This window comes from Squalius cephalus, assembly GCF_949319135.1.
Source record: "Squalius cephalus genome assembly, chromosome: 20".
NCBI classification, from domain to species: Eukaryota; Metazoa; Chordata; class Actinopteri; order Cypriniformes; family Leuciscidae; genus Squalius; species Squalius cephalus.
The window spans coordinates 23,967,522-23,991,765 of NC_137141.1; the positions used below are offsets into that span (position 1 = coordinate 23,967,522).

General features: G+C 39.0%; 1 protein-coding gene across 23 annotated transcripts in view; it reads right to left on the reverse strand.

Moving 5' to 3' along the window:
* esrrga (estrogen-related receptor gamma a) overlaps window positions 1-24,244 on the reverse strand; it is a 250,589-nt gene that overhangs the window by 65,464 nt on the left and 160,881 nt on the right. For 2 of the 23 annotated variants that reach the window (XM_079853336.1, XM_079853344.1), the window contains exon 1: window positions 5,828-6,113. The exons of 19 other annotated variants lie outside the window; for them this stretch is intronic. In XM_079853336.1, coding sequence (XP_079709462.1) covers window positions 5,828-5,883 — 56 coding nt within the window. In that variant the 5' untranslated portion in view covers window positions 5,884-6,113. Of the gene's footprint in view, window positions 1-5,827; window positions 6,114-24,244 lie in introns of those variants that run through there. 2 more of the 23 variants (XM_079853337.1, XM_079853345.1) reach the window with 1 other exon arrangement.

Here is a 24,244-nt window from a genome sequence, read left to right on the forward strand (position 1 = left end):
AAATAACAGGATGGTAAACAATGAAAGCAAGAGTAACAACGAAAATGAAGTGTCACTTCACATCAGTGGGAGAAACAGGCGTAGTCTAGAGGAGAGAATGAATCTATAGGGATCTACCTGAGCCCATTTCACGCTACTGTCAAAACGCCTAAGTACTGCATCCATGCGGACAAGGATTAACACGCAGGACAATGAGCTGAATTAAGCCAAGAGTGTGTGTGTCTGCGTGTCTGTGTTGCAGCCATGCTCTGTGACTCACTCATGTGTTGCTATTCCATCTGTGAATAGTGGGGGTCTGATTGATTAGACAGGTGCCATTCTTTCTTATGCAGGAACGGCCACCCCATGCATGGTAAATGCCATGCCTATTTCTCTCTCTCCCTCCACTCCTTCCTGACAGCTAACCTAGGCTGGTTACTCATATCCTACTAATTACCAAGTACAAGACGGTCCTCCAAACAGCTAAAACACACATGCACAATTAACCATTTACACATGCTTATAAACAAAAACAAATTTACAAATAATTTCTGTAGCAAAATGTTTAGCTATTAAATGCCACACAACTAGCGCTATCATGCCACAGATGCCGCCGGTGGCGGCTTTAAACCGTGTCAGCAGGGATTCTTGTTATTGTACGTCGACGAGCACGTGATTTAACCTTTGGGGGTTGAAGGCTGAAGAACGGGACAGGTGGAATTAAATGCGGGCCTCGCACGCAGGGGCAGCACAGGCAGCGTGGACGGCCACACAGCAGATGGACTGTCAGCTTTAATATGACGGAGCGCGTGCGGGCGCTCCAGCCTGGAAGCATGCGGATCTCTACGGGAATGCAGCCGTTCGCCGCGCAACAGGGGCTGGGAGCAGACGAGAACGGAGCTATGAAGCGCAAATACACCCGTCTGACACTTCACACAAACATACACAGATCTGCTCTTACATCCCGCAAAGTACGCCCAAAAAATTTGCTTTGATACCTGCACATACATGTGTGATGCAACTGCACATCTAACCCCGAGTTTAAAAAGTGCCACAGGCCACAGTCAGGTACATACATCCCCTTTCTGGAAAAATTACAGCACATAAGCAGATTTGTTCAGAAGCCTCCCATCATGGATCGCTTTGATAATCTACAGCAGGGCGAAATAACACTCGTTTGAATTAACTCAGACAAGCTTTTTCGCATTCTAGACGAAAAAGAAACAATAGCTTCTGTTTGCATAAGCGTTTCCAAGGGACACGTTTAAACAGGTTTTAAAAAGTCATGTTAAGCAAACACAGAAAGATAATGCACATAAATATGCTGAAGAAAATGACAGAGATAGGCTTGATTTAGCGGCATTTGAATTTCTAATGAAGCACATTTCTCTAAGGATTTCACCATTCTGATTTATTTGTGGGAAGAATTGGCCTGAGGGTGAGCATATAGATATTAATACATCTGTTTGCGACATTTTGAAAAATCACTTTTTCTAAATATCCTGACTGAATTAATGCACTAAAATAATTCAATGCCATGCAAAAAAATGAGATAATAGAGAAATAAAATGATTTAAGTATCTGAACAGTGCTGAAGTTCAGCGATTCAAAGAGATGTTACAGTCCAGAACAGCCTCCAGAAACGCTCTACAGCTGACTGCATGGAGTCGGGCCTTACACGGTACGCATCATACTGATCTCATCACACACACACACACACACGTGATGTATGACAGGAGAAAGCGCAGAGAAATATTTCACTGTCATCCGTCACCCAGCTGGGCGATTCATTTCCCTTTCTCTGCAACAAGACCATCACAATTTCACAATTTCATTGAAGACCAATGGAGCTAAAAGAGATTCAAAAATCAGTCCGGATCTACACCACTAGAGCTGGAAAAACTTTACCCATCTGGAATTTGTAACATCCTGTACTTTCACACCTATGCATAGACACACATGATCATTAACAGACAAATGCAAATGCTCATATCTCTGTACCATAAAAATTGCCATCCTGGTTTTCATCTTATATTCTACAGTAATTATCATTTTCTCCTATCACTTATATACTGTCCTAGTCTACTTCTAAAATAATTTTATACTATTGTATTTTTTACAAACAAAACCACCACATTCATTTGTTGTAATGCATCTTCTGGTGAAAAATAACTAAACAGGAAGAGAAAACAGAATCAGAAAAGCTATCCGCATGCCGAGAGACAAACGGTGAGTCTGCTGGGAGCTGGTGGAAAACGCAGTGGCTAAAAGCACTATTTTTACACCCTTATCTAGCCCTCGTGGACCCTCCTGCTTCTGGAGTGACCACACTCCCTATTGACCTGCTGTAACTGTATCCTACAGGCTCTCAGCCGGCCCGCGCCTGCTCTGCCACTCTCTGGCACGCAGCAGGACGAATCATTCGCAAAATAAAGACAGGAGCAAAGGGGAAATGAAGGTCTAAGAATTGCATTTAAAGAAAAGGATAAAGCACGAATGCAGGGGTCTAATCGCTAATGGCAGTGGGTTGTTTTTTGACGCACACGAGCGAGTCTCAGCTGGCGTGGGCCCTGTTAAAACCCTTATTCAACTTCTCGTAAAAAAAAAAAAATGCCGCACTGCATTCGGAAAATCCTGATGGATTGATGCATAAATCACACAAATTGACAACTGCATCATCAGGCTCCTGCGCGCACGGCTGGCCGTGTGTTTTCATGTGCACGGCACCTGCGTGCGACCGTTTCACACGAGTGTGTGTGTCCGTCCGACGGGCCACTTATTGCACTTTTCAACAAAAGGGCAAAAATATAGCTTCCCTTTTTTCCTTACAGCCCCCCCCCTCCGGCCTCTCTTTTCTCCTGAATGACAGGCCGCTGGAGGGGCCGGGAGGGAGGGGGGTTCTCTTTTAACTGGAGTTAATTACCCTTGGAATGCCTCAGACCCCTTCAAATAAGGGGAAGTGGCAATGCTCTGTCTCCAATAAGCAGGACAGCGTAAAGACAAAGAGTGTCCAGACAGTAATCGACAAGGGGCCACGGAAAGAGAAAGACATGCAGGACGAGCCACGACACCTCTCACACAGGGGAATGGGATGGAGCCAAATCAGGGCTGAACGGCAACAAAGGCCTCCCCGCACACACACACACACGCCACACATGGCAGAATAAATAAATCTGCGCTGTGCATATTGACATCATTTGACAGATGAATTAAGTAAATGATTTTATAAGGAGATTAAATGGAATTTAATTTACACAATCTCTCTTTATTCCTGCTGATCCCAGCCTCTGGGGTTTCATTCGCTTCTCGTACGAGAGAGAGAGAGAGAGAGAGAGAGAGAGAGAGAGAGAGAGAGAGAGACAGAGAGAGAGAGAGAGAGAGAGAGAGAGGGGAGTACGGATGGATGGAAGGAAAACGCAAAATCAAGTTTTCTTCAAGGGCCACAGGGGGGGTTTGGTGTTTTAAAATCATCCGCAAAAGCGACAAAAGGTTGAACACGCATGAGTGAACGCTCAGACACCTTCTGCACGATTCTGAGCTGAACTATTCAGCCCACTGCAGGCCAGCAGTGATTTTACACACATGACACCCGCACTTCCAGTGGACATTCACACTCTATTGCCTTTAAAAAGCTGACTGCTGGCTTCCGATGAAATTAAAAAATGTCAAGCATTAAGCATTGATGTAATTTCCTTCCTCTCCTTTTTGCTTCAAAATGGTTTCTTTTTCTGATGTATGTACATTCCAAAAATGTTGTAAAGGTTTTGAGTAAAAATGCAAAAGTGAACAATTATAAAAAGCATGCATGTAATTTTATGACAATCTTTTTGAGAAGCTTCATGATTTTCTTCACGTAAATTTGGAAGTCTTATAAATGTCCTCATTCATTCGTTTAACAAAACTGAAAACACGCTGAACAATCAAAGTTGTACACCACATATGTGGGAAAACTGTCATTTTTAAAACAAATTATATAGTGTATAAAACAAATTTTAATTGATTAAAATATATTTTTTGTTTAAAAAAAAAAAAAAATGTTTACAAAAATTCTTCATTTTTAAAAATAAAACAAACAATTAACATTTAGAAATCCAAAATAATTTGATAAACTAATATCTAAATAATAATAGCAATAGTAATTATATTATTTAATAAAAAACACATTTCTAAAGATATAAACGTTACCATCATAATTAAGATAATCCAAAAAGACATTCAAACACGCTCCATAATATCTCCAACTGTGAATGTAAATATTTAAATGAGCGTGCAGATGTAAATGTACATGCAGACGGTGAGAGTCTGTAATTATGATAATAGCTAAACCAGCACTTGTTGTTATTACCATCATTAATATACTAATTAGAATCTCAGTAGTCAATTTGTGTTAAAATAAAGATCAAACAGCGAGCGAGCGCCAAATGGCTAAAAGGCTGTGAGGAACCGACACTCTTATCTCCGAATTTCCTTTCATGAGTCTGAATAATCCAGTCAATCTAATGATCCTGTGCAGGGTGTGTGCCAGCACATCCACACGACTGCTGTCATTCCAACAACATAGGATATTTCAAATCTCAAACTTCCCTAAATACGTCGACTTTCACAACTACGCTAGCATATGTTCTTCAGGTGTGTTTATAAATCGCACAAGCGTTCAGGAAGAAGTTGAGCTGCTGGTGTGTTGTACTTTGCAGGACGGTGGCTGAAGGTTTGGGAGACCAGGATGGTTACCTGTTTGTGATCTTTCTGACCCTTCTCAGTCTCTATGTGTATTTTTTTCTTTTCTTCATCCTGTAGGTGTTGTCAGTTCACAGCCTATTTTTCTTATCAGTATTCATATGCAGCACAGGGCAGAGGTTAATAGTTCTGTTGTTTCTTTAATCAAACTTGTACGTGCACTTGTTCTGCTACATCACTATTTTGGCAGATTCAGAATGCAAAGATTGACGAAATAATGCACCTTTTTTACGAGCAGACATGATTTAAAGGTCTATAAAAGTTTCATTTTTAAATCGATTATTTTTTTTACTTGTTTTATGAATTCATATTTTTTTCAAGACCCACTATGCATGTTGTTTTAACCGTCTCGCATAAAAATATAGAATTTTTAGCTTTTATCTCAGGTGATTTTATATAAGCATGATTTAGCCAAACAACTAAATTAAATATCTGGTATTTAGAACAGAATAAAAGTCTAGAATAAAACCGTCAGCACAGTGCTTGACATCTAAATCAGTGTATTCACATTTCCTCGCTCTGTGCTGACAGAAGGGAAGCAGGACAGGGATAAATATGAAGCTATAGAGCTGTTCTCTGTACCGGCTCCTGGACCGTCCGCTCGTGCCCCGCGCACTCAATCCCTCCCTCCTTCCCTTTCTCTCTCTCTCTCTCTCTCTGATCCAGCACACCGTCTTTAATACATTTAGCGGGCCACATGCTGTGCGACCGGTCTGCGATGCAAGAAGCCTAAGACCGTTTTCTCCCTTCCATCCCATGGCTTTCGTCTTTCCCTCCTCCCTCTGCACTCTCTCTCTCATGTTGTTTTCCGCCACACACTCCTAATGATTTACACAAAACACTCTCTGTCCTGTCAAAGCGGACACAGATTGCTGTAATAGTGGATAAGCCGTCAGCTACCGGCACGACGTAAGTACGCACTCACAGCTCCAGACGCTACCTGACAGCAAAAACAACCTTGACAAGGAGGACTACAGTGACCACATGCACACATAAACACACAAACAAACAAACACAAACACACTGCCAGGACAGGAACTACAGACAAAACAAACAGTCTAGCCAGATACATAACTATAAGTAGAAGTACGAGGAAGGAAAATGTACCTACTGTTGATCGGAGTGCAGGGAAAAACACTCAGGGAGCGAAAGTTCTACCGAATCCATGTGCGCTCTGCGATCATCGTTTGAGCAAACCTCTTCTATAAATTAAAGTTTTCTCTCTCTCACTCTGGCTTCTCTGTCTCCGCTCCTCTTTCTCTCTCTCTCTCTCTCTGTACCTCCTCCTCTTCTCTCTCCCTTCCGTGACTGAGCAGTGCAATTAACAGGACCGTTCTCCCGGTGACAGCCTATAGGCACAGCCAGTTGGGACCAAAAGCTCTTGCACTCTTCTAATCAAGGACTTAAAGCCACGATTGCTGCTCATTAATATGAAGCAGGGCTTTGCATATGCAGTCCCCCCGGCCCTCCCGCATGCCAGATTGGTGGCTTCCCAGCCAATTGGAGTGAGACAGGGTAGTGTCTGCGCCCACAGAGAGACGGAGCAGGGAGAGAGGGGAGGGGAAAGACAAAGAGCAAGCGAGAGAGAGAGAGAGAGAGAGAGAGAGAGAGAGAAGGAGGGAGGGGGAGTGGTGTAATGAGAGGGAAAGTGGGGGTGAGAGAGGGTTTAAAGAAGCAGCCCGCGTCTCTCCCTCAGCAATGCTTATCGGCTCGCGCTGTCAAGTGCGGAGATAAAACCGCTCACTTTGTTGATACAAAACATTGTGAATGAAGCCGCTTGCCGTTAGCTTTGCATCCGCCCGTCGTTTGTTTCTTCCTTACACCTGCATGTAGAACATCAAAAAATGTTAAACATACAAACAATCAGTGAGTTTGAATTTAAAAGTACTGTTTGTTCTGCTTTAAGAAAAAACGTCTTTTTGTTTTCGGGTTGCGAATACTGTCGTGCACTTTAAGTAAGTGGAAACAGGGAAATTGGAAGCAATACAGTCCTAAAAACCGTAGCAATCAACCGCAACATCATAACAGCAGCCCATCAGAGCAAATGTGGAAGTGAGGGAGTGGACACACGCTACCGTGACCACATCACTGACAGATACAGCGAGGAAAGGCTGAGGAAAGATCAAAGGCACCCCTTTGTTCTAGAATGATTGAGCCACATTTGCGGGGCATCCAGGCTGCCGGCACGCGCGGTTCGCAAGTACGTGTGTATGTTTACACGTGTGTCACCGGCTCGCTGCATTTCCAGCAGCAGCAGGGAAGATATTGCTGGCATCTCAGCACACCGCAATTCCCCACTGATAAGAAAATTCAGGTGCCGCACCGGCCCACAAACCATTGTGCCTGCCCCACCACGCCGCCACAGAAATTGCATCTGACCGTCTTTCATATTTCAAACTTGTGGGGATTTTGGAGGCAGACATCTCTTTAAAATGCTTGCCTTGGGTCTGTGAAACTAAACTAAACCTGTTCCCAGGACCTCACATACAAAACTAGATTTGTTTGATTGACTTGATTTATATTAACAGTTTAATACTGTTAATAAACATGAAGTAATGTATCATTCAACATTTCAAAAATCCTTATAATTAAAAAAAATTAAATAATAATAATAATAATTCACAAAGCAGTCAAACTTTTAACAAATCATAAATTGTAACAATATTTTTAAATAAATAAATCAGGTACTGACTTTGTAATTTTATTACTTAAAACAAACTCAATATTTGCATTTAGTTGTTTATCTTTGCTATTTTCAACAATCCTTATCATTCTAACAATATTATTTTTATTTTCATTAATATTTAAATTTCAGTAGTCATTGTCATTTAATTGCTTAAAACATTCATAAAACATCTATATTTTTAAAAAAACAACTTAAAAATAATAACCAAAAAAAAAAACCATTTGTACAAACATCTATTAAGGCTCAGGTAGGCAGCAGGTGCGTTGTGTAGAGTAAGATATATCGAATGAGAGATGCACATCAACAATAAAGAGGCGCAGATCAATGCAATGCACACATCACTGGAAACTAATATCTTTCGGGGAAATAAGATCTACTTCTAAACTGCACAAAGAAAGAAAAAGCTTGATATGGCACATATAGACACAACTGAGTGAAATTCAGGCTTTTCCCTTTGAATAACAGATGGGCAGGAAAAAGAAAAGGAAATGCGTTTGAACGATCAGAATCGCATAGCTTTGTTTCCAGAGAAAGGTAAAAGACTGCAAGAAGATTATTTTTATTACATGGGAGTCTGCTGCCATTGCTGAAGGACGCTCTGGGTCTAACAAAGGAGTTCGAAATAACACTACTGTTTTCGGTCGGCCAGCGCGTGCACACACACACTCACACTTCGAAAGTTACATTTGTTTAATTTATTCATCTGTCTGCTTTTAAACAATGTACAGTCTCTGCAATCTTTGCACCACAAAAACAAGGCACATGATTAAAAAATACTAAAGCAGCGGTTTCAAAGTGCTGTGTGTAAACGACAGGCAGCCGACTGCCATTTGAAACTGTTTTAATTGCACTGTGACAAACGGAAATGAAGAGGATGAGGGGAATGGGAACTGCCGTAATGTTTGAATGCAGATAGGAGGGATACCTGTGTTCACTCGGGTCCCATGAGACCAACAAACATTCCTCATATTGAGTTCCACGTAGATCAAATGCTGAGCGCAGGAGCTAACAGACAAAACTTATCTGCTCATACTTGAGGAACTAAGATGCACACTGAGACTGTCGAAAAGGAAAAAGAGGAAATCAAATAGATGGCCACATTAAAATTGTATGGTCTTGCTTTAAAAGCATGTAGAGAAAAAGGTTAAAATGAATCAAACCTGAATCAAAGCAAAGCAAATGTTCATACTAGCAGACACAGTGTTTTTTTTTGTGTGTTTTTTTGTGCACAGGCGATGTGCTTTTTTCATTTGGGCTTCACAGCAGGGGTGCAGTGTTGTGTCCGGACGTATTGATTCAATTACAGTGGCCCGGCTGCTTTTGACAAACCCCCCTTTAGGTCACATTTCCATATCTGTGCTGAATGGACAGCCATTCCCCCAAACACTGGCCACGTGGGGCTGGAAAGACCCAAATCATCACTCCAGACTTCTGTCACCCCCTCTACATACAAGAAAAATTGAGGTAAATCTGACTTTGATAGCAAGATGCTAACAACATTAAGTTTAAGCATGACAACAATGCGCTCTTAGCACCATAAAGTTATTCAGAATCGAGCCTGGCTTCGCTACTACACGCTGCCATTAACAGCCTTTAATCCCTGCTGCCCCGCTGAATACATTTGAACTTAAGTATGCACGACTAGTCTGCGCTGATTGAAGCGGCTGTCGATACGTGTCAATAGCTGCCCATCTTTTTCATTAGCAGTTTTAGCACAGCGCCTCTGCATCCATTGTTCCGACGGTGTGTGTTTTACAACGAGCCACGTCTCGCTTTCAAACCGAATCCCGTTCTGCCACAAGAGACGGACGAGCATTCAATTCACAAGCCGGCAGATTGAAAGACGAGCTCTGAGATGTAAAAACAAAACGCATTAGGCACTAGCAAGGACGGGTGTGCAAAGTCTCAAAAAGGATATGAAAAGCCTCCAGTCTGGCTTTTGTAAGCGTTTGTGCGTGTGTACGTGGGCGTGAGAGCATGTGTGTGTTTTTTATTTGTGTGTGTGAAATGTTAAAGACAGGGATGACCCTTTTGGTCACTGGCTGTTGACATGTGGCTAAGAATTATCAGGGCTAGCTTGGCAGAGCATCAATCATGGCAGTCAATAGGGGAGGGCAAGTTCACTTAGGTCACATGTCAGCCGACCAGCCGCCGAGCATACAGTCAATGCTCCCGCCGCTGGAGTTGTTTAAAATCAACTTGTCAAAAATTGGGCTGTAATAAATTCAAGAGGCAGGATGCTTATTTGTAGCCACTCGGGTCAGTACAGGGCGTCTCAGAGTGAAAGCTTTTGAGCTGAGCAGAGAACTGTACTACAAACAAAAAAAACGCAGCATAAATCTAATGTTTTTATATTCATGTTCATTTAAAAAGAGAGTAATAGGTAATAACATATTTATAAAAAAAATATATAAAAAAAAATAATATATATATATATAAAATATTTATTAAGTATTACATATACATAGCTTGTGTTTTTACATTATTTTTGTGATGAATAATGTCTGACTGATTGTGTATTTGTGTGATAGACATTAAAAATATGTGGAAGCACCATTTAAGTCACCACGTGACAACTTACACTTGCATAGATTCCTAAACGTGCTGTTATCAAGCAAAGCTTCAAATCGAAAAAGTATTCTTCTAATACCTGCTTCTGCTTCCTCAGACTCAGAAACTCAATGTCCCTCGCAAGAGAAAATAGACTGAAAAGTGTGTGTGTTTGTGCCTGTCATATGAGAGTGCTGCAGTGCTCTTGTATTGCGTCTTGATGGGGACACAAAGGCAGGTTGGCAGCTGTGTGCCGGGAGAGCCCTTCAGTCTGCAGTTCAGCAGTGGTCAACAGAGGGAGCTACTGGCTGTGCGGTGGTCAGCGTGTGTGACAGTGTGTGTGTGCGTGTGCGGTTTGTCTGATGAGCGGAGAGCTCATCTGTGTGTATGTGTGTTTGTCCTCTGTTGTTTTACCCCAGCGCTGTCACAGAATGGATATATTTATGGCTGCCACTGTGGTCTGAATTGCCTTGTCATACAAGTACTTGAAGGAATATTTTAGGACTCAGAATTAAGATGGGAAAATATTCATTTAAATGCATAGTAACAATATGGAATTCTACTAATATTATGATTATATTAACTGTACTAGATTATATTAAAGTCAAACAATAAATAAAATTGTAAATTTTCCCCTGATTCTGCCCTTTTATGTCAAACCTTATATAATCAAACTCATAATTATTTGTATTAAGTTAATTAGTAAATAATTTGGCAAAATTGTAAGATACCATGATTTATTACAGTTGAGACAATAAAAATATCTATTTCAAATAAATACAATATAGGAATTTGTTTTAGCCATCAAATATTTCTTAAGAATGGAAATGTTTAACAGCAAATCTGATTAATATTTAATTTATTTATGCAATAGAAATTACAGATATCAATAATATTTCCAAAATTTCCAACTTATCATACACTGCCTTTTCAGTTGTAATATGAATTTAATTTCACCAAATTAACTAAAAAAAAAGCTATATGATGTTTCAAATATGCATTTTATTTTAAGTGTAAAGAGACGATGTTGTCAAACCCCTTTCTTTCACTCCATACCACACACACACACACACACACACACACACACACACACACTGGGTTTTCATGTATAAGAGGACATTCCATAGATATGATGATTTTATATTGTACAAACTGTATATTGTATCCCCTACCATCACAGAAAACTTTCAGCATTTTTACATTTTCACTTAGTATGATTTATAATATTTCCTCATGGGGACTAAAAAATTGGAATACCTGAACCACAAACACACACACAGACACACACACAGACACACTCACAGACACACTCACACACACACAAGCAATTGTCAATCCCAGGGCACCAAAAGGTTGGTTTAAATAACTGCTACGACACTACTTTCAAAAGACTTGGGTGGGTGAGTAAAACTGCCCTATGAAACAACTGTTATGAAGGGGAAAGCAATACAAGGTTAATATGGTAGCGAATCAGTGAATATCTAAGTAATCTAATGGTCTATCAGCAGGTACAATTGTCACATGAAGGAAAGTGCCAATTTCAAAGCCCCCCTGCTTGGCAGGGTGATAACAGGCTAGCGGGGGCTCCAGGGACAGCGGCAAGCCCAATGTGGAGCATTTGCTAACCTCTCTTTGATATGGCCACTGCTGTTTCCTGTTTCCACCCTCTTCTCTCTCCTCTTGAATTTCTTTAGCAGTCTGACTACACGCAGGACGCCCTAAATAAACCGCAAATAAATATAAAAATCCAGAAGAGATACCCAGGGGCTCTGATATGCGATACACATTAGCCCATTAAAGCACCTTTTAACTGATGGTATTTGCAGTTCACCATGTCTGAAAAGGATCAAGACCTGTCTTATTCTTATCTATGGTTACAATTAAGACACCCTCCGTCATTCTCCAGGTCTGCTGGGATCACGTTTACTTTCAGATACATGACCAGCATATAACTGATATACTTTGAGCAGATATAGAGACAGTACAGTGCATGAAATGGTTGTCATTCCTGCACACATTTTTTTTCAATGTAAGATAAGCTTGAGTAAACATGAGCACAAAATACTGCTGTCTCAGAGGGTTATATGTGTGCGTCGTGCACCTGCATGAACCACGCTGTGTTCCTGCCACTGATTCTAAGGCTGCATTAAAAAGCCTGAATTAAAAACAAAGCATACATATATATATATATATATATATATATATATATATATATATATATATATATCACCCCTCTACGGACACATTGAAGCTCCAGTCGACATATGATATAAAATATAAATAACACTATTAAAGTCAGGTAAATAACAGTCTGTGATAAAATAAGAACAAATAGTCAAACTACAAGCAATAGCACAAATAAACAACAAAACAAAGATGCAAATTAAATAAACTGTGCTTTCAGGTTTTCCAGGTAGATCAGATTAGGTAGATTAGATACAGATATTTTATAAAGTAATTAAAGACAGGGTAGGTGATTTGTTCGAGAAGCATTTTTTGTTATGCTGACTGAAAGTCTCTTCACATCCTGATAGCAATCACTAAGTTAAGTGGTCTAAATATATTTATATTTATATATATTGTCTGTGGAAGGCATAAGACCATATAATGTACGTCCAATCATTGCATTCGGTCAGGTTGTCCTACCTGCCAGTCAACATATGCATTTTCATCATCATTTCATTATCAGCACGTTTCATGAGTTAGACAGATGTCAGTAATTTTTCGTGATGCTTTTGTTTGCCCCCTGCTGTTCCCGTTCATGTGTTCATGTTCTATTGCTAGCATCTCCGAAAATTACCTACCCAAACTTTAAATGTAAAAGGTTTTATCAGTTGAGGTCAGGACTCTGTGCAGACTCGCTCATCCATGTCTTTATGGACCTTTCTTTGTGCACTGGTGCGCAGTCATGTTGGGCCATCCCCAAACTGTTCCCACAAAGTTGGGAGCATGAAATTGTCCAAAATGTCTTGGTATGCTGGAGCATTAAGAGTTCCTTTCACTGGAACTAAAGGGCCAAGCCCAACCCCTGAAAAACAACCCCGCCCCCACCCCCTCCAAACTTTACACATGGCACAATGCAGTAAGGCAAGTACCGTTCTACTTGCAACCGCCAAACCCAGACCCGTCCATCGGATTGCCAGACAGGGAAGCGTGATTCGTCACTCCAGAGAATACGTCTCCACTGCTCTAGAGTCCAATGGCGGCGTGCTTTACACCTCTGCATCCAAAACTTTGCATTGCACTTGGTGATGTAAGGCTTTGATGCAGCTGCTCGGCCATGGATACCCATTTCAATGAAGCTTTCTATGCACTGTTCTTGAGCTAATCTGAAGGCCACATGAAGTTTGGAGGTCTGTAGCTATTGACTCTGCAGAAAGTTGGCGACTTCTACGCACTGTGCACCTCAGCATGCGCGCCTCAGCATGCGCCGACCCCGCTCTGTGATTTTATGTGGCCTACCACTTCGTGGCTGAGTTGCTGTTGTTACCAATTGCTTCCACTTTGTAATAATACCACTAACAGTTGACCGTGGAATATTTAGTAGTGAGGAAATTTCACGTATGGACTTATTGCACAGGTGGCAACCTATCATGGTACCACGCTTGAATTCACAGAGCTCATGACAGCGACCTATTCTTTCACAATGTTTTTAGAAGCAGTCTGCATGCCTAGGTGCTTGATTTTATACAACTGTGGCCATGGAAGTGATTTGAACACCTGAATTCAATGATTTGGAGGGGTGTCCCAATACTTTTGGCAATATAGTGTGTGTATATATATATGTATGGTGCTAAATGAAAAAATAAAAAAGTTAAAAAATAAATGATTGAAATGATGGTGGGCTAATTAAATATTCCTATTGAAAATGTCCCTGCTCAGCCAGGCTGTGGCCTTGGCCTCTCAGGCCCTGTTCTGAATGGAGAGCTGCCATCACGTCAGCATGGCCTGTTTAACCACATCACTCTCATCATGCCAAAGCTGCTCAGCACCACACTGCGGGCCAGTTGTTTTATTTACCACAAGATTTCAAGCGTCTGGTCGCTTGAGTTTGTCATTGCCATCCAGTGTTATTATTTTGAGGCACCAATATGAATAGAAAATAATATTACACATCATCTGGATTAAAAAAGCCAAGTCATTTTTCCATATAGTAATTCTGCTTGGTCCCAGTAGAGGCACAGAAATGACACACTTTCTTTCATTTCTGCCGGCCTTCAAACTGTATTTTGCAATATTCCACCAAACATATAATAGTAACATATTTGATAAAGTTAATGTTTTGCTTTTAGCCTTTGCATGTTTGTGGCAAAAAGTGCAGGCCATTTCCTTTGGAGCATCACACATTGTTTGATTGGCTTATGGACTTCATTTGAAGTCATACAACAGCTTTGTGTGACGAAAAGACCAAAATAAAATTGTGTTTTCAACTAAAATTCACACTTGTATACATTAAAACATGGTGCCTCAAGACACGCCATACCCGATTTTATGTCAGTGATGTCAAATATATTATTCTTTCTTAAGCATATTTAAGATCTGATATCTACAGCAAACTGGTTTTTAACTTACATTTTGGTCTGTTCATCACACAAAACTGTCATTTTAGTCATAACAGTTTAATATAATTTATGGACTACTGTCCTTTCTGAACAGTATAAATCACCATTCTCATTCCCATTTCAAGCAAAAAAGAGCAGCGCTGACATTTTACTAAACTTCTCCTTGTGTGCTCTACAAAAGAAATAGTCATACAGAGGTTTGAAACAACATGAGAGTGAGTACATAGAATTATTTAACAGAATAAACAGAATGTTCAAGTTTGGATAAACTAACCCTCTAATCTGAACCCATTTGCAACTTCTCCTTCCAAATACATTACATAACCCTCACATCAAAGATAGAATTCAGTCACACATGAAACACCCGTTACTCTTCCTGTCATTACAAAGCATGTGACTGTCCAACTTTCCATCCCTGTCTTCACCTCTCAGTTCTGGTTCAGCTCAAGACAGTGACCCCCCTCAGCCCATACAGAGCCCTGTGCTTCTGCCCGCAGCTGTTCCCCAAAGCTGCAGGGATTTAGAGAAGATCTCCCTCTCCGTTAACACGTGGATCTGCCCTTTGGAGGAAAGGCGCCCACATTTGCTGGCCTTTGCGAGGTGGCTCGCCGGGTCGTCCTTCTCCATTAGGGGTAGGTCACAGGGATTCACACAGAGAGAGGGAAAGCAAGGACAGGTGTACATACACTAACCAGGGATTAATAGCTAATTATGAGCAAGGCAAATGCCACATAATATGCTTTACATTTACAGCATACTGCAGTTCTATGAGGTGAATTCACTAAGAATGGATTGTGTCTGTTGATAGCAACATTTTTTTGCACATGATTTTTGTGCTATTTTAAAGGAAATATAAAAATGTAAGATAACAGCACCTACTGTATGAGTGCTGAGTAGATGAGGATGCAGCAGACTATCACAATCTAACATAGCCTACTTTTTGCATATTCACGCTATTTTAGAGCAGTGATTCTCAATCAGGGGTCCAGATTAATTATTTTAACATCAGTTATTTTATATAATACATATTTATTGTTTTAATTTGTCCCTTTAACAAGTGTTGATTTTACTGGAGAAAATTTTTTTTTTGCAATGTCTTGAATAATAAAAATTATTCACGGTTAATTATTTTATACCACTGATTGCAGAAATACCAGAATATTGGATTTCGTTTAGTAAAGGTTAGTAAGTTAGCAAGATATGTATGTGCTAAAACTGTGTATTCAGAAATCTGTTATTCTATATTGACATTTGAAAATAATATATCAGCCACCTGTGCTTTAAAGGACAGAAATACTGTATATACACATTCAACTCAAGATACTTAGCAGTTACACTCTGTTTATTTCTCCAAACCAATGTAAATGACTCTCTGCTGATTCAGCTGAGCTTCACTATTATCACAGTACATCTCATTAAGTGTCATGATCTAATGGCAATATCAATTTCACCACAAATAATACTTTAAATTGTTATGTTAACTTTTCCTTTACTCACCCTCATGTCAACTAGATGTTTTATCTGTTTCACACATAAAGCTAAAGTACAGCTTCAGAAGAAATTGTATATAGCACACAAGCTATATGGACTATTTCTATAACACCTTTTAGTCATTTTGAAGCTTGACAGCCTCAATATCCTTATTCAATTTTATTCTGTTTAACAAAGTGGCAAGGATATTTGTCCTTTTGAGCCTTTTTACACCTGGTCATTTCACGCATTTTTACTGATCTATCAGCTATCTGATTTGTTAAAACGGTTTCATTTACACTTGCCCACATAAATGTGTCTCTGCAAAACAGATATAAATCCAATCTTCAATTCTCACGCTATATGCAAATTTAACGGAGTTCACGTCAGCAAAAGTAACAGATATACTGCCTTTTATTCAGCATCAGCTAATTTCAAGATTAAAGACCACAATAGGAGAGTGGCATCAGCACTGGTAAGATTATAGTCTCACTACTTTTAATGAAGATGATTGTGTTTTGAGCGTCTGCGACTTACTTTCTGTTTTATTTGTGGCAGTTTGCGAGTTGGCTTGCTGAAGAGATACACAGCAATTCATCTGCGGCAATGCGTGTTGCGGTAGCGCTGTCATATCTGACTATAACACTTTCAAATGTTTATTTTTTTACATTTTGCGAAGAGTAAAATTTGCATATGTGGTTTCAACAACAAGATGCATTTACAGTTTCGTCTGGAATGCGGCCCAGACCACCTCCTGAAGTGATTTAAGCAATCGGATTTAAATCGGTCTCAAGCCAATCAGAGAAAACGCATGAAGTGACCAGGTGTAAACCAGTGTTAATTTCGTTGATGAATAATTTTTGTCATTATTTTCGTCAACGACATTTTTTCATAGACGAAGACGAGACGATAACTAAATAAAAACTAGTTTTGAATGACAAAAACTATGACAAAAATCTATTGACATTTTCGTCAACGAATAAAGACGATGAAAATGTTAGATATAGTGACGATTTGGGAAGCGATCCAGTCTGATGTCCAGCGTTTGTGGTAGATGCGCACAATTGTACTGTGACGTGATCTACCCAGCGGCACACGAGTTGGCATGCGCTGCATGTCTCATAAAACGTTAAAACATGTAAACGTCTGGGAGAATGAGTAGAGCAGACATGTACATCTGAATAAGAGTGACGACGCAAAAAAGAGCTATATTCGTTACGGTTTTCTGTGCGCACACACCCGACCCGAAGCGTGCAGCCATGCACATAGACACCTATACAGCGCGAGTACGGAATTGAGCTCTCTTTCATGTCGGAATGGAAAAATACACATAACATTGTCTAAATGTCCGTTTTGGAGAGTATTCACGTAAATTATGTCGGTTATGTCTTAAACAGTTGTGAGTGTATCGTATGTGCATGAGTGCATTGGATGTCATTGGACATGATCCGATGTCTTAAAGTGACAGTGGGTAATAAACCTAATGCGGCCTGTGTCCTTAACCTGTTAAGCTTCACCAGTGCGTGGGCGCACTGAAGCGTTTTTTTATTTATATAGTTCAAAGTTACTATCAGATTTAATGTTATACCTTGACAAACTATACATCATTAAAAAGATATAATACTCAAGTTTCAGTATTTGACCACTATTGTATTCTGAGAAACTTATAGTGACAGTTATGTCTTAATTTGTTTCAGGAGTTATGAAATGAAAAAATGAGTCGATACCTTTAATATGAATTATGCGCGTCAGTCGCTTTCATTCATAAAAAACTCCCGTGCTGTCGTCATGACAGCGATACACAAAACAACGTCCTTCAGGGCTTTTAGCTCAAAAATGTGCAAACTTGGAGAAATATTGATATATTCTCATAGATTCACGTCATATTTCTAAAGACAGGAATAATATTTATTGAATTTATACCCAAATGCGTCGATGTAATCATTATGATCGCTTCTTACTGAGATGTGCAGTGTTTTCAATTCATACCAATAGCCTGAGGGCGCTATATGCACAAAAAATAATCCATATATGGGACATGAAGAAGAGCCATAATCATGTGACATTCCAGGACGTCACTGCTACACACAAAGCTACAGAGATCGCTGTAATATGCAGATAAAAGATGTTTTGAAGACAATAAACATGTTTGCTATGATATTTGATTTGCCTGTGTTCTTCAAGCCATGCCAGGTATTTTATATTTTATATTATATTTATAATGTAATGCTAATCGATATAGACTTTATCATCGTGCATAAAACTATAAATAATGTTTTCTGTCTGATTTTTTTTTTATCTGAAGCCAAATTATATCACAGAAGATTATTTAAAACACTCGATTGCGTTATGAAGTAAGTTTGGAGCACAAACATGGTTTTAATCTCATAAATGGTCGTGTATTGATGGTGTGCTAAGCTAACATGCTAGCTAGCCCAGGTGCACCTGCCACCAGGGGTTATTCTTTTATGAATTTTGTTCTAAATAAGAATGCTTACTGATATGTTTTAGTGCATTTGACCACTATTTAGTGCACTTCAAATGTGAAGTGAGAACTTTGATAAAAGAAATTAGGGATTAAAACCCTGTGAATAGCCAGTCGTTAGTAACTATAATGCAGACAAAAGAAATGCATATTTCGAGCCATAACCAGGCTGGAGAGGTGTGAATGTGTGCAGGGGGAGACTGAGACTGAATGGGGCTCGTTTGCACCACAAAACAATAGAGACAAAAGACTGAATGGATGCTTAGACGACGACTAAACATCAGTAGCATTTTTAGAGTAGCCTAATCAAAATAAAGTCATGACATGATCTTGAAAAACATTTAACTAAATACAGAGTTTTAGACTTATTATCTTCATATTTTAAATATAACATGGTCAGACATGTGGCTTTAGCTGTAGTGCATTTCTAGATTGCTCCAGTGCCAACTTCAATTTTATTTTCATTAATATGTTTCATAAAAAAAAATTCTAATAACTTTACAAAACTTTGAAGCTATTTAAAAAAAAAAAATCATTATGACAATAATTAATTCTACATTTACAATAAACTACCAGGTGTCAGCTTTCAAATGAGATCATACTTGTGCTTTTAGTGCAAAGGGTTCATGAACTGTATCTGTTTCAGTTTGGGTATGTCATTTCTGGGGATTTTTCAAAAGTGGGGTTGCAGCTTAACAGGTTAATATTGATCAAGCAACAAAACAAAAAGAGAAAAGCATTCACTGCTCGTTAATAGCTTTAATAAGGATTAATTATATTTAATTCATACAAATAAATATGTCTGCTTGATAGAATAGAGAATGATGTGCAAGTAGTTATAAAGAATTCATATATCATTCATTGAAAAGAATACTGTGTTCTACTTTAGGAAAAGTGGTTTTACTTAATTTTAAGATATTTTTTAAATTACAGTAGTTAAATCTGTATCTGTATTGCACGTTCAAACTTTAAAATCATTCATATTAGCAGGTTAATATATGTTTTCTCCAGGAGTATATGGGTTTGGAAATTTTAGAGGAATTCTAAATTAATGCATTTCAATTTAAACCCATTATATTTTAGTCAACTAAATCTACTGTAGATTTAGTCGACTAAAATCTTTTTGTATTTCGTCGACTAAAACTAGACTAAAACTAAAACAATTCAGATGACTAAAATATGACTAAAACTAAATGGCATTTTAGTCAAAAGACTATGACTAAAACTAAATCAAAATTTGCTGTCAAAATTAACACTGGTGTAAACAGGCCCTTTCTGTTCCGCAGAAGAAAGAAAGTCATACAAATTTGGAGCAACATGAGCATATTATAGAATAACTTAAATTTCTGAGATAACAATTATTTAATCTGAAAGAAGTGAATTTAGATAGCAGTGAATAGAAAGCATTTAAGTCCGGAAGACTATTCTATCATAGTCAAAAAAAAAAAAAAAGTATCACTATTAACCCTAATTCTATGCAAAATCACTACTAGAAAGTGATAGAAACACACATATGCTCTCTCTCTCATAAAAGTCCCTCCTGTATGGAAGTGGTAATTGACTTCTCAGAGAGAGCTAGTGGGCGGATTCAATCCAGACTATAGCCACATCTTCATACTGCTTCCCCAGGACCAGGCTGCATGGGAGAGAATTCTTAATGAGGGCCCCCAACGCCCTGCGGGAGCCCCATATCTGTGTCTCTCTCTCACACACACACACGATCTCACTCCATACACAGGTCCTGTTTCTACACCGACCTGCACTAAACACTCCAACAAAAGGGTTTGGAAGTGCTATTGCTCTCGAGCATTGGGACCCCCCACACACTGAACCACTAGCTCTTTTGGTAGGATTCTACGGCACGCACACACTTTGTCAAAAACACAGAAATATATATAAATAAATCAAACACCTGGAGAGCAGGGCAGCACAAAGCTTGAAAACAGAGAGATGACTGAGGCTAGACAAAGGGGAAGAGAGAGAAACGCATCAGGGATTACGTGGGTCTGTATTTGTTAAGTTTTTTTTTTTCTTTCAAAGCGTTGCTCATTTTAATAAAGGAGATCCCTCAGTCTCTCTAAGTGCTGCAGATAAAAGAAATAATTTAGTGGCTTAAAAGACTATTAATGTGAAGAGCCACACTTGTCTCTTTCTCTCTCCAGTCCCCGGAGGAAATGTCATTGAGCCTGTTGCATCACAATAGCATGGAGGGAAAAATTTTGCATGATGGAATCTGAGACTCCCTTTCCTCACATATTTACGCTGTAATCTGAGGGGCCTAGACGGATGTCACAATAAACAGTAAATATTACCTTACACATGTATGCAATCACATGGTAGTTTGTTGGAGACAAATGGAATGCCATGTTCAAGATGAAGTTCGAGGCTGGAATTGTCAAGAAATGTTCCCCTTCTGACCTCTTCTGAAGCGTTCTAGTTATGCTGAATTATAGAAATCTTAGAACATGGAATGCTCTCATCTCCACTTGAGAATAACCAATGGAATATCACTTTAAATCACAGCCATTTTGGAAATGATGTCAAATTGATGGTTCTCACTGAAGTCTGGGTTAATTGATTTGCCAAGACTTTACCTGTTGGAAAGTAGGAAGTAAAATAATTCTAAGTTTAAAATAATATCTTAACTATAGAATGTCAAACCTCAACTCTCCACAAATCTTTTGGTTGTCATTTTCAAAATACTATGCATTTGCATTATGCAACTCTGCCATAGACTTGGTGCAACTTGAGTTGAATTTGAGTTTATTATCTCAAATCTCTTATGTCGAGTTAGTTAGTTTACATACATTATCGTTTAAACGTTTGGGCTGCTTAACCATTTTGTGGAAACTTTCATACACCTTTTAAGTATTCTTTGATGAATAGAAAGTTTAAAAGAATAGCATGTAGTTATAATAGAAATCTTTTGTAACATGATAGAAGACTTGACTGACACTTTTGATTAGCAGTTAAATGCATCCTTGCTGAATAAAAGTATTAACTACTTTTTAAAAAATCCTACTGACCCCAAATTTTTGAACGGTAGTGTACAAGAAACCCGCAACCCAATTATGTGAAAGCAAACAGCTTTCTAGCTTTGTAAGCTCAATTTTTAGGCGTCGCTAAAGCGGGCATTTATGTCAGCTAGCAACTAATGGCTTATTATAGTCTGCAATGCATATTAACCCTAAAGCATACAGTGCCATATTTGATATGCACAATTCTAAGAACTCTAAATTATCAACATAATCAAAACTTTGCTGAAAACCCTTTTTGAACACAATCTTCCACAAGCCTTCTTTTGTCTGATTTGATAGTTAAGTAAAGGGATTTTTGGTATCCCGTTTATGGTACACGTCTTTTTGCTGTGAACTGAGTGACAACTAATATTTATATGTATTTTAGGTAGCCTACTATTCTGTTATAAAGATGTCTTTGATTTACATTACAAACTATTGAATATTTTTGGCATGTGAATAAAATGGAGATTTTTTTTCTTTCTTTATATGGAAAATATGTGAGAATATGTTTCTTTATATGGAGAATATGGAGTATGAGCTCCATATTCTCCATATATCATATATTCCATATATCATGGTATGTGAGCCACAAAAGCCTGATGTATCAAATATGATAATCAACAACAAACACATATATGCATTATACTGGGATAAACCAAAACAAAAAATGTGAAGAAAAAAAATTAGACCTACAGGTCATATGTACAAAGGGACTGTGTGCTTGCAATGCACATTTCTGTATTTGCACATACTTTCATACTCAAGTATGTTTTAAGCTTAGAGTTGAAAACAGCTGAAGACTCCTCTTCATTGCAGTACACACACAATCCTGGCCTCTCCGGGTTGTGTTTCTGTGTATGTATCTCAGAGAGTCCACCCATCACCCCTTTGGTGTAGGCGATGGAGTGTGACGGCTCGTTAAAGAAAAACAAAGCCCCTCACCTTCCTTTATCACTAATATGCACCTGGAGAGCTGCCGTGCTTTATGATAAACTCGCACAGCCAAACGCACACTCACACAAACACAACCATGTTTACACACCTACCCAGAATGCACCGGTAGCACAGCCTTGTTCCAGGGGCCACTGTAAACAACTAAAGTCAATCTGTTTGTGCTAGTTTACTGCCACAGCTCAACTCCTCTGCTCACAAACAGTTTTACGCCAGCGATGTCAGTGACTTATGGACAATGATATGACTTTTTTCCTTCCATTTCTCTCTTTAGATGAGTAAATCAAGATGGACTGGGGCCGCAAAGCATTGTGGGGAAACTATTATTGTTGCATTAAAATCGAACTAAAATGAGAACGTTTTAGCAGATAAAATACAGAAGGTGTTATTCATTCTTGGCAATAAACCAGTGTGATTTCTGACTATTTACATCTACATACTGGATGAGCAAACAGAGTTACCCAAGTATATGTATCAATGGAAACCCTGACCTCACTGGGAAGAATCTCACAGCCACGCCTCCATGAAGTGACCACAGATCCAGTTATGTCTTCTCACTCGAAGCTAATACAGTTTCCTCCCCCCTCATCCACTCCAACCCCCCCACCCACCCCTTCCCACCCCTTCCCAGGTTTGATAACAAATATTCCCTCACCTAAATTAGAAATGTGAAGTAATTATACCAGCGGCCCTCCTACGGGTTATTCATAGGAGTCGACGGTCGTAAGAGAGCTTTCTTTATATAAATAGGTTACTTCAGAGGGTGACTTTAATTATGTTGGTTTCAAACAGAACATGAGTGCCGTATTCCGGCGGGATTAAGCGTCTCTGGCTCTTTGTTAACTGAGCACAAATGTATGCCAGCAAGGAGCATCTGCACAAGATCTCCGCTAAATTTATTCAGCCACCACGCACCTCCGCCGGTGAATAATTCCACTAATAATAAAGATTGCTAGAAACAAGAGGGGGGAAAGGAAATCTACATTCAAGAGAAAAAAGAGAAAGTGTGTGTAGTTTTCAAGGACGACTTAGAAAACAAAAAACAAGTTTAATCTGTTTTGCATGCAGGGAAAAAGGTATTCTTGTGTTTTGTTCTGTGAGTGTGTGTGTGTGCATGTGTGTTAAAGTGCACATCTCTCTCTGTGCTGCGCAGTGTTTGTTCTATCTGTGTTCAAAGAACCGGTGGTCTATTACTAGGCTGTATTGGTTCTTTTTTTGACAGTCTAAATGCTTTAAGAGAAGGTTTTCAAATTGGAGGCTTGTGGGACTGCTGAAAAAGTAAAAAAAAAAAAAGAAGAAAATTATGATTATTATTAATTATCAAAATTGTATATACTTCCAGTCAAATGTTTGGAATAATTAAGATTTATTTTATGTTTTTGAAGAAAAGTAAAAAAAACAAAACTTTTTTCTATTGTAATTAGGGCTGTCAATTTTTTTTCAGTTTAACGCGTTAAAAATATTTAACGCAATAAATACAGCATCTTTTTATTTCTGTCATCCTTTGGCGTGCTACAGTATATGATCACGCTATCATTCATTCAAGTGCTATTAAACCATTCAAGCGCGACAAGATGCAAAAATAAGAACTTAAATCTGTACTGGCACCCTGTCTGTGAATCTCCTCTCTGTGTGGCACACATAGGACTCGTGCGCACAGAATGTCGCTTCAGACAGCGCCCAGGCTGCATTGAGTTCTCTTTCGCACTTAAACAGACAAAAACACACAAAAGTATGCCAAAATGTCTGCTTTGTCGAGTATCCTTGTAAGCACTGTCTTAAATGAGTTTAAAAGATTTAAATG